This window comes from Odocoileus virginianus, chromosome 15, assembly GCF_023699985.2.
Source record: "Odocoileus virginianus isolate 20LAN1187 ecotype Illinois chromosome 15, Ovbor_1.2, whole genome shotgun sequence".
NCBI lineage: Eukaryota > Metazoa > Chordata > Mammalia > Artiodactyla > Cervidae > Odocoileus > Odocoileus virginianus.
The window spans coordinates 58,054,782-58,066,794 of NC_069688.1; the positions used below are offsets into that span (position 1 = coordinate 58,054,782).

The 12,013-nt window shown below is 37.0% G+C and overlaps 1 protein-coding gene across 1 annotated transcript in view; it reads right to left on the bottom strand.

Annotated features, from left to right (window-relative positions):
* SLC26A7 (solute carrier family 26 member 7) overlaps window positions 1-12,013 on the bottom strand; it is a 135,149-nt gene that overhangs the window by 106,030 nt on the left and 17,106 nt on the right. The window contains exon 2 of the mRNA XM_020870031.2: window positions 7,109-7,219. Within this exon, the coding sequence (XP_020725690.2) occupies window positions 7,109-7,219 (111 nt within the window). The remainder of the gene's footprint in view (window positions 1-7,108; window positions 7,220-12,013) is intronic.

Sequence of the window (12,013 nt, forward strand, 5' to 3'; positions counted from 1 at the left end):
CTAGAGAAGGAAATGACAGCCCAATCCAGTATTCTTGCCTGAAAAATCCCATGGACAGAGGAGCCTGGTGGGCTACAGTCCATGAGGTCAGAAGAGTTGGACATGACTTAGGAACTAAAAAATTATACACACACACACACACACACACACACACACACACATTTATATATATGCCACATATCACAACATATGGCACCTAAAAAAGATAATTCACAATGAGATTAAAACCAAAATGCTCTGTTATTCAATATTAACTGTTCCATTGAGTTGATGGCACATAAAAATGTGTTCTCTCAGGAAGTTGTCATTCTCAATAAATCATCAATAACTACCTGCTCTCATGATCACTGTTCTCATCATAAATTATTAAATTAAGAACACATCAAAGAACAAATATATCTAATGATTAGAGACAGATTCTGGCATCAAAGATAAGCAATACCAAATAAAGAATGTCTGCCATTGAATCTGTTCTTGATAAGACATTTTTTCCAAATGTTACAATAAAATTTCTCAAAGTTTGATATTCCCGAGAATAAAGAAATGTGTCTTTTGACCTTTAAGTCTAGGACATAGAGTAAAATGATCTGTACAAAAGCCAACGAACAAACGACTAGAGAACTGAGAACAAAAATGATCTAGGGTTAATTTTTAAGTGTAGGCCTATCTTTCCTAGGATTTGTAAGATGATAAGAAGGAACTGAATGGTAAGAGGAAAAGGCCATCTCAAATGTTTTATTGAGGGGAGAAAAGTGAGTCTCACCTCCAAGTGAGTCACATCCCAAGATGTGACTCTAGAGAGAGATACTGCCAGAAAGTGTATGGGGGTCACCCACTGTGCCAACTGGTTATGGAGGCACTGCCTCTTTTCAAAGGCTGTTACTTTGCTGTTTCTGAGACAGCTGATGACAGTCAAGGATGTTGAGGCTGTGGTGACCGTATGAGGATGCTGTGAATGACATTTGACCTTCTTTCTCTTATTGGTATGGCTTCGTCTTGATCTCCTCCCCTTGTCTCCTCTGCCCCTTCCCTCACTTTGTCAACTTTTCACCCTATCTAGGCTTTAAGCCTACCAGTGGTAACTTTGAGTGAAAGTGAAAGTATTACTCACTCAGTCATGTCCAACTCTCCGTGATCCCATGGACTGTAGCCTGCCAGGCTCCTCTGTCCATGGGACTCTCCAGGCAAGAATACTGGAGTGGGTAGCCATCCCCTTCTCCAGGGGATCTTTCCAAACCAGGGATTCAACCCAGGTCTCCCACATTGCAGGCAGAATCTTTACCATCCAAGCCACCACCACTAAACCCATCTAGTAGCTTTAGAGTACTGTGGATAGCAGGGCCTCAGGATTGGACAGATCTAAGTTCAAATTCCTATTCAACTTATCTAACCTCACTCAGTTCCTTATTGGTAAAATGATGATAAATATCTAGTTATACAATTTGGGTAGAGATTAAATGAGATTTCATATGTAAAAATCATCTATCACAAGTCCTACCCCATTTGGTAAATAAATATTTGCTTACTTTTCTTCTAAAGACTATCCTTGAAGATCTCCCTAATCTTTTCTCTAAATTGCTGAACAGATTATTCTCTTTAAAAATATTTTTCTCTAATTTTAGAAGATAATTAAATCTTACAAATTGTCACTTAAGGGTTATCTTTAACAATTTTGTTTCCACTGGATTGATACCCAAGTTTCTGTTCTTTTCCTCTTTATTCTAAGACATTTTCTTTGCAAGTCACAAGAAGCAATCAGTGATTTAGTCCTTTAAAAAATATATATGTATTTTAAATTTAAATAAGAAAAAAATCACATTGTTAAAAAACAATACATTTGGTGTCTTTATAGTCTGGCTTTTAAGTTATTTGATTTTAAACATACCTCAAACATAATTTATTATTGCATTTCCTAATTCATTATTGCATTCTGACTATCAGAATTGGAGTTAAAGTCCCAGATAAAGTGACTGTTCTTTATGAAAGCAACATCAGTCCTTTAATAGTAAAATGGAGGTAAGAAGCTTCACATACTTCTATATGCCAAACTAAAGTACAACAAAATTATTTAAAAGAAAAATATGTTCTCTATACTAAATATTTTCAGGAAATTTAGGTGAAATTCTCTTGGTTCCTAAATTTAAGACCATAGAAAAGCAAAAAATAATCAGTATATTTCTTGAGTATAAATATATACACACAATGCTAATGTTTTAATATTATTCTAAAGAATTCTAAATGTGTTAGGATAAATAGAGAAATGAGAAGCTCTAGCTGACCCTGTCTTTCGGAGAAGTATTGATACATATGCAGAAATAAAATGCCTTAAGCATTTATTGTGTTACACAGTGTCTACAGTAGAGTCTGTAAATTATATATGTATTTTGAAATGTATATTATTAACCTAGTAGACTACAGGATTCCTGTTAATAATATTTGTTAACTGTTAGCTGTTAACAATATCTGTTAAATACAAAATGTTATATAAATGGCAGTTTCACAGCAATGCCACCTTAGGAATAATGATTCCTTAGGAAATAAAGTGGTTTATGTAAACTCATACTTAGGTATATCAAGTTAAATATTCTTGACTTTTTTTTATAAAGTAATTATGGTCTATTGGGAAATTGTTTTACTTTTTTCATTTATCTTTTGTTTAACAGAGGAAATGCTTCAAGGTCAGCTCTACAAGAATAGACTTTTTCTTGCTAGTGACATAGTTAACTGTTTTGAAGAATGAAAATAAATTGTTAGGAAATTAGAGAGCGGGAAAATTTGAATATAATGGGCTTCAATAAGTTCTAAATCACTATTGTGCTTTCTTCCTTTTATATCAGCACAAAAGGAAACTGCATCCTTGAGCAGCTGGTTGAAAAGAGGAAAAGCTTGGGCTTCAGATTTAGCCACATCTTGTTTGTAATCCGTGCACCTACAACTTAATCTGTGCTCTCACAGAAACCTTTCTGAAATGTAGGTTTTTTTTTTTTTACCTAAATATCGAAATAAAAATGTCTATTTTAAATGGTTTTATTAAAATAAAATATGTAAAGTTCTTAATAAAGCACCTAATAGTATATCTGAGATTCTCAAATCTAAGTACATATATATACACAAACATATACAGATAGATAGTGTCAACAGCAGACTGGTGCTTGCCAAGGGCATTTGCCCTCTGCCCCTATGGAGATTGAACTCTGTGCTGCTGCAGCTGTTGACCTTTGACATGCCCTGGAAGTAGTTCAGGGTGGACAGTGAGGCACTCTGCTCCAGGGAAACTGGTGGAACAGGACTTTAGACAGTTAGATATTTTCAGGCACTGATTTCGTGATCCCAATCCTTCAGTTCAGTTCAGTTCAGTCGTGTCCAACTCTTTGTGAGCTCATGGACTGCAGCACACCAGGCCTCCCTGTTCATCACCAACTCCGAGTTTACTCAAACTCATGTCTGTTGAGTCGGTGATGCCATCTCATCCTCAATCGCCCCCTTCTCCTCCTGCCTTCAATCTTTCCCAGCATCAGGGTCTTTTCAAATGAGCCAGTTCTTCGAATTGGGTGGCCAAAGTATTGGAGCTTCAGCTTCAGCATCAGTCCTTCCAATGACTATTCAGGACTGATTTCCTTTAGGATGGACTTGTTTGATCTCCTTGCAGTCCAAAGGACTCTCAAGAGTCTTCTCCAACACCACAATTCAAAAGCATCAATTTTTCAGTGCTCAGCTTTCTTTATAGTCCAACTCTCACATCCATACATGACCACTGGAAAAACCATAGCTTTGACTAGATGGACCTTTGTTGGCAAAGTAATGTCTCTGCTTTTTAATATGCTGTCTAGGTTGGTCATAGCTTTTTTTTCAAGGAGTAAGTGTCCTTTAATTTCATAGCTGCAGTCACTATCTGCAGCACCTTTGGAGCCCCCCAAAATAAAGACTGCCACTATTTCCATTGTTTCCCTTTCTATTTGCCATGAAGTGATGGGACCAGATGCCATGATCTTGCTTTTCTGAATGTTGAGCTTTAAGCCAACTTTTTCACTCTCCTTTTCCACTTTCATCAAGAGGCTCTTTAGTTCTTCTTCACTTTCTGCCATAAAGGTGGTGTCATCTGCATATATGAGGTTATTGATATTTCTCCCGGCAATCTTGATTCCAACTCGTGCTTCCTCCAGCCCAGCGTTTCTCATGATGTACTCTACATATAAGTTAAATAAGCAGGGTAACAATCTACAGCTTTGACGTACTCCTTTTCCTATTTGGAACCAGTCTGTTGTTCCATGTCCAGTTCTAACTGTTGCTTCTTGACTTGCATACAGATTTCTCAAGAGGCAGGACAGGTGATCTGGTATTCCCATGTCTTTAAGAATTTTCCACAGTTTGTTACAATCCACACAGTCAAAGACTTTAGCATAGTCAATAAAGCAGAAGTAAATGTTTTTCTGGAACTCTCTTGCTTTTTCGATGATCCAATGGATGTTGGCAATTTGATCAATCCTTGCATCTCCTCACATCTAGAAGAGCACTAAATCCCTTCATAATGACCTCAGCTCCTCGTGACTAGCAGAAAATCTCTTGTAAAATAAATGTGTGATTGCACTGAACTCCCTCTTCACCAAGATCTTATATATTGACTTTCCCCCACCCCCCATTGGGCTCCCCTTGTGGCTCAGCTGGTAAAGAATCCACCTGCAATGTGGGAGACCTGGGTTCGATCCCTGGGTAGAGAAGATCCCCTGGAGAAGGAGAAGGCTACCTGCTCCAATATTCTGGCCTGGAGAATTCCATGGACTATATAGTCCATGGGGTGGCAAAGAGTCAGACACAACTGAGTGACTTTCACTTCACTTCACTTCATCCCCCATTACTTCTTTGGAGCAGCTTCTCAGAGCTATCTGAGGTGTTGTCTTGTGGGCTGCCGTCCTCATTTTGCCCCAAATAACAAATTTAAACTGAAAATCTCATGTCGTGCCTCTTTTTAGTCAGCAAGAGACAGATTTAAAAGAAACTGGAGACTGTGTGGAACGGTGAATCTGGTTTTATAGATCTGGTGTGGCAACCAAGATTTTGCATTTCTAGCAAGATCCCACATAACACTGATCCTATTAGTTCATGGACCATACTTTAGATAGCAATGTTGTAAATGTCTGGTAATTGTTGACCCTATATCCTAAGACAGAGTCCATTGATATAAGAAGCTGAATTTACATAAATAAAACAATATTTTACAGGTTAATTTCTACATGAGAAAATGCATGTATCAATGTGATAGGCAGAATTATGGCCTTCCAAATGCATCCACATCCTATAAAGACCTCATGGTACATGTCAAAGGGTAATTAACATTGCAGGTGGGATTGAGGTTGCTAATAAACTGACCTTCAAATAAGATTATCCTGGATTGTCCAGGTATGCCCAGTGTAATCACAAGGGTTGTTTAAAAATGGAGGATAGAAGCAAAAGATCAGAGTGAGAAAGAGATTTGAAGTTGCTGTCCTGCTGGCTTTGAAGATGAGGGAAATACCTTGACTTCTAGAAGTTGAAAAAGTTAAGAAAACTGAATTGTTCCCTAGACACTCGAGAAAGAAATGCAACTCTACTGACATCTTAATTTTAGCCCTGTAAGCTTAATTTCAAACTTCTGATCTGCAAAACTGTAGAATAATACATTGTTCTTATAGGAAATATAGTTTTCTTCCATAATACAAACTGACCACTGAAGAAATAGACACAAAATGGTATTACTTATTTGCAGACTGAGCTCTTGCATACACAGAATGGATAAAAATGCCTCTATGGATATTTCCTCTTAAGTACTTTGATTATTAGTACCTTAACATTTAAGATTAAGGTATCAGTGCTGTAATGATTTAAGTCTGGTATAAGGACTTCCCTGGTGGCCCAGCCAGTAAGGTATCTGCCTACAATGTGGGAGACCCGGGTTCAACCCCTGGTTCTGGAAGATCTCCTGGAGAAGGAAATGGCACCCAACTCCAGTATTCTTGCCTGGAAAATCCCATGGACAAAGGAGCCTGGTAGGCAACTGTCCATGGGGTCGCAAAGAGTCAGACACTACTGAGCAACTTCACTTTCTTTTCTGTAATGATTATATCTTTTCTTAATTTTTATGTAGCAAGTAACAAATTAGACACTTGCAAATCAATTATCTCATCTAATGCTCACTACAGTCATGACTTTTTTTTTGACATTTTACTATCAAGAAAGCAGCAAATAGATCTTTAAAATTTTGCTCAAGATCATGCAGATAGGAAACAACAAATGTGACACACACCCACATCTATCTAACTTCCAAGTCTACTCTATTATCAGCTTATTTGTGATTCACCTTTTATTTGATAATGCAATGTTAGGCAACATAAGAAGTATATTAATGAGAGGGTCTGTAGAATCTAGGCTGGAAGAAATCTAAAAGATTGTGTAGTCCAATTTTTTTTTTTTTTTTTTGCTGCACTGGGTCTTCATTGCTTTGTGCAGGCGCTCTCTAGATGTGGCAAGTGGGGGCTACTCCTCGTTGCTGTGCGCGGGCTTCTCCCTGCAGTGCCTTCTCTCTCGTGGAGCACGGGCTGCAGGCTCGCGGACTTCAGCAGTTGGGGCTCACGGCTCTAGAGCGCGGGCTCAAGGGTTGCGGTGCATGTGGAATCTTCGAAGAACAGGGATTGAACCCGTGTCCTCTACATTGGCAGGCGGATTCTTATCCACCGTGCCACCAGGGAAGTCCTAACCCAAATATTGCGTGGAAAACAATTTTTAACATTTGAGTGACTAAATTTTATACAGTCTTCTCTTTTCCTCGGTGTGCTTATTTTCATTTCATTGTAAATTGAGAATATTGCCCTTCTCTGACAACTTAAAAATGAACGGAATCTTTAACAATAACCTTGGTTACACAGGAATAGAAAAATAAGTCACAGTATGTATTGGACATAAAAAGTTAAATATCTTGTCCTAATATTTACTGATATTAGTTGCTGATAATATTTGCCCTAATATTTTCAATAGTAAAGCAAGAATTGCATTGGAAATGTTATTAACAAATGATCACTTCTGAGTCCCTTTCATTAGCAGCATGAGAAGCATAAGAATAGACAGAAATTATTACCTGTGGCAACATGACGCCCCATTCCAAATATGGCGTAAATGATGGCGGGAAACAGAGACCCATACAAGCCAAACACTGGATGCACAGATGACAGAACAGCAAAGGCCAGCCCTGTGAATACAGAGGTAAACGGGACCACCTTTTAACCTCAACATACAGTCCATTACAAAGTAGAAGGGATGTTGGTTTATTAATGGTTAAAGGAACCACAATTATTTATTCTACTTGTTCAGTGAGAGACTAGCAACATTGTCCCAAATATCAGAAAATTTACTCATTAGCTCATGTTTACATTTCAATTCTAAAACCATTCTTTTAGGCCTACTACATTTTACCTTGACTACCGGAAGTCTGTAAGAAGACGTTAGCTCAGAGTGTCTTCCTGGTAAAAGTGATAGCATCACAGCAAAACATCTCCACACTCACTTAGAGAATCCTTTTCACATGTTCCGTCTATTCACACAATAGCATCTGTGAGATGGACAGAAGTAGTAGCAATACCACGGACAGATAAGAAGCCTGACATGAAAGGTGACTGATGCTGGGTCAAAAGGGACACACACATTCAAAGCTGCCTGGTTGACTGACCAGCTGACTAGCCAGAGACTGCGTATCGACCAGCGTGTGACTCCATGCATGTCTCATTACTGGACCCCAGCCTATATACTCAGGTACAATTTCTTAGAATGAAAAAAAATTAAACTTCTATGTATTCAAAGAATAAGTAAGGAGTAATTCAAAACTGTTCCTTTTTATTCTCCTTAGATACTACTGCCTGCCTAGTTTGATTGTTACAGGCACACAAAAAATTTTCCTAGACATGTTTAAATTAACACTAGCCATTTAAATGTGACCAAAGTATGTGTGAGTACAAACTGATTAAAGTAATCTTGTTTGTGGCTGTTCCTTGACATTAAACAGCTAGTTCAGCTGGGTTCTGATAACCCATTCAAATTTGTACAGTTTAATGATAGCCATTTGATTGGACATAGTGGACTTGACAAGCTACAAAAAGATTTGAGGAAGGAGGTAGCATTATAATCTAGACTACCTGAATGTCAGGCCAGTTAATTATTCACACTATGGAGCCTGGTACTCTGGTTCCCAGATCAGTACCTTTTTACTGCCTAACTTTCACTAATTTAAAGTTAATTTCCTTAAAATAAACTCTAGCTCTACATCAAATACTTTTCTCCAAGCAGTACAGGATAGTTCAGTTATGATTAAAATGTATGAAAAATATACCAACTACTAGTCCTCTCTTTATTTTTAAAAACCTACTTGCATCGCTTGTTTACTAACAATGTATTCCTAAAAGTCTCGTGAAAACAAATAAAAAGAGGTTATAGAAGAGTCAGTGGCAGACGCTTCTCTAGAATTTCACACCGGCAGGATGAGACACAGCAATCTTATTGTTGAGGAAGGGGGTGCAAAGGTGCATATCTCGAAGCCAAGTTAGCACTGTAAGGTTATTTCCCCATCCCAATAACAAACACCTCCTGGCACTGACAGGGCAAGCAACTTTGTAAAAACACTGTGCACGTTACCTCAGTCACAATGAGGATGCTCCAACATAGAGCCACCTACCCCTACCCACTTAGGGGCAGCCAGACACGTAACAAGCCTTCTCTGCTCCTTGTACCTGACGTCTGCCCTCTGGGCCTGCACTCCCTAACGATAAAGGAGTGCATAATCCCTCTGTCTCAAGCTCTAATTTCTGAGGAGTCAGACTAAAGTATATTTAAATTTATTTTTCTATTAATAGATTAGAAAGTTTTATTTTAGGTTTATAACTAGTTTAAAACTGAGAAAAGCTCTATTAGAATTGCTGATAACTATAAAATTGGAAGACATTTCAAGTTTTTGTATGCAAAACCTTAAATATTATTTGAGAATTAACCAGTTCCATGACAATGTCCTTTATACAGTGTCGTACAATGAGCTTTATTTGATCTTCATCAAGTCATTTTTTTGTGGCAACTTACTCTTAACCAGACCACAAAAATATCTGCCATTGACATGATTCCAATGAGCAGCCAAGTTCAAAAACAACTGGACTAGATGATGATCATTTACTTTTATCTAGTTTGTTTCAGTTTTTCTGTTTCATATTCAGTGCTCTCATTTCATTCAGTTTATGTTTTCCAATTTCTCTTTTTCTTATTGTTGTTCTTTCTCAAACCTTTATCATGTGTAGTAGAAAAGCTTTTGTATACATATATATATAGAGAGAGATGTACAATATATATATTTTAGAAAACATGAATTTTTGCTTAACTAAAAAATACATGACATTTTGGTTATACTTGTTTGACTAAGTATGAATAGAATGCTAGATTTATAATTTATAGTCACTCAAAACTTTCATATAATTCCATTTATTTTGACATCTAGTATGACTGCTAGAAGTCTAAAAACCTTATTATTTTAGCGATTTTTGAAAAAAAAAATTTTATGAGTCTTGAAACTTCTAAGCCAATTCTGAGAATATAAAGGAATAACATGTTGTAAAAAAAAATATGAAATTAACATGTGATACAATATTATTAACTAAAGTACTGATTTTTTCAAATTTCACAAAATTTTATGCTAGTGGCCCTTATTTGTTTTTATACCTTATTCAAGATGCCACCTTATATTTAGTTGCATTGAGCAGCTTCAGCTGCATGCAAAAAATTCTAATAAATTCTCTTTTCACTTTTATTCCATTACGAATGTTTTCTAATTTTCTTTGTTATGGCTTATTAGATACATCCATCATTTAAAAGCAGACACTTGATTTTCAAATATATGGGGATTTTAAGTATGTGCTATGTTAATTTCTCACTTTGATATTAATTTCTCATTTAAATGCTTTCTTCTCTGCAATCACCCTCTGTATTTTTCAATCTTTTAACTTTTTTGAGGCTTTCAGTAAGTATGTCAAAGATCTCTCTTGGTAAGTATCACATGGCACTTGAAAATATGTCTCTTATTTCAAATATCTTTTGATATTGTTTGCTAACATAATTCCACAGTGATAAGAGAACAGACTCTGTATGATTTAATACCTTTAGGCCGTGAAATTTTTGCATGTTGTTTTACATTTTTACATCCCTGGATATGTTCCAGTGTCTCCTGGTTTATAGTGTATGGGAACTTGAATGGAATTTGTATCCTGCTGTTTTGTGAAAATTGTATAAATCTTAATTATGCTGAATTGGTCCATCGTGCTTTACAGGTCTACTATATCCTTCTACTTTTCTGTGTATTCATTCTATTTTTGAGAGTTTGATATTTAAACTCCAACTAAAAATCTTATCTACTTAGAAAAATAATTGTAATACATAGTGAAGTGAGTGTCAGTCACCCAGTCATGTTGACCTAATGGACTGTATGTAGCCCGCCAGTCTCCTCTGTCCATAGGATTTCCCAGGCAAGAATACTGGGGTGGGTTGCCATTCCCTTCTCCAGGGGATCTTCCCGACTCAGGGATCAAGCCCAGGTCTCTGGCATTGCAGACAGATTCATATATATATGAACAATATGCAACTTTGTTCTATATTCTCCAAGTATCCTATAAATGGGTTATCATACATTCATAATTTAAAAATATACATACCTGCAGCCATGACTCAAGGGAAGGTGAGTTGGGAAAAGACAGTGGTCTTAATTTCTGTTAAAGTAGCTTTGGAAATTTTACAAAAATATATGATCACATGAAGACAACTGGTCTTGGAAGAGGCACATGCAAATGGAGACACAGTACTAAACAAGGTACATATTGAGCATGTAAAAATAAGTCTGATATGTCTTATACACGAATTGTGTGTGTGTGTGTGTGTGTGTGCGTGCGCTCAGTCATGTCCTACACTTTGTGACCCCATGGACTACAGCCTGGCAAGCTCCTCTGTCCATGGAATTTTCTAGGCAAGAATACTGGAAAGTGAAATTGTTAGTCCCTCAGTCGTATCTGACTCTTCGTGATCCCATGGACTGTAGCTCATCAGGCTCCTCTGTCCATGGAATACTCCAGGCAAGAAAATTGGAGTGGGTAGACATTCCCTTCTCCAGGGGATCTTCCCAAACCTGAGACTGAACCCAGGTCCCCTGCATTGCAGACAGATTCTTTCCCGCCTGAGACACTAGGGAAGCCTCATAAAGCTCTACTATGAAACCAAATCCACTTATTAAATTCCATGAGAGATTTAAAGGCACATGAAATATGAACTGTAAGGTCCTTGCCTGAAACAAACATTATCCAATATTAAACAATTTATGTTCAGTTTATAGAACAATCAGTGTAGTCAAACTTTAAAGATAAAGAAACTGTGAGAGATGTGGTCATAGAAACTTTTCCTGGAGGATTATAATTTGTGTGGGTTAAAACATGGACAGAATTTTTATAAGATTTTTCCACAAGCTGACTATGTTCCTAAAGAGCTGTCAAGCACTTTGTTCTGATACAACTGATATTTTCATTAAGAGTATTTTCTAGGGCTCTTTTGTTGAATGTCACATTTTTTTTAGTTTCTAAATATTATTGCTTTTGTCCTGGAGGCTCTGTGTTCCATATATATAACTTACCCTGTCAACTATACCTTTCTTAAAGCTCCTATCCATTGACTCCCAGAGCCCCATGATATTCATGGACCACATTGCCCTTTGCTGGCTTCTCATCCACTTAAATATTAGTGTTTCCTAAAGCTTCTTCCATTCTGATTCCTCTGTTTATTCTAGAGGATCATCCATGCATGACTGATGTTGTGGGATTGGATGGGATAATCAGAGTTAATTCAAATATCTTAATAATATTCACCTAAACTCTTGATTCAGAGGTACGTCAACTAGAGATCTGACAGGCACTCATGTAACAAATCCAAAATGTAAATTGTTTATTAATTATTTATTTTGATCCCATCCACC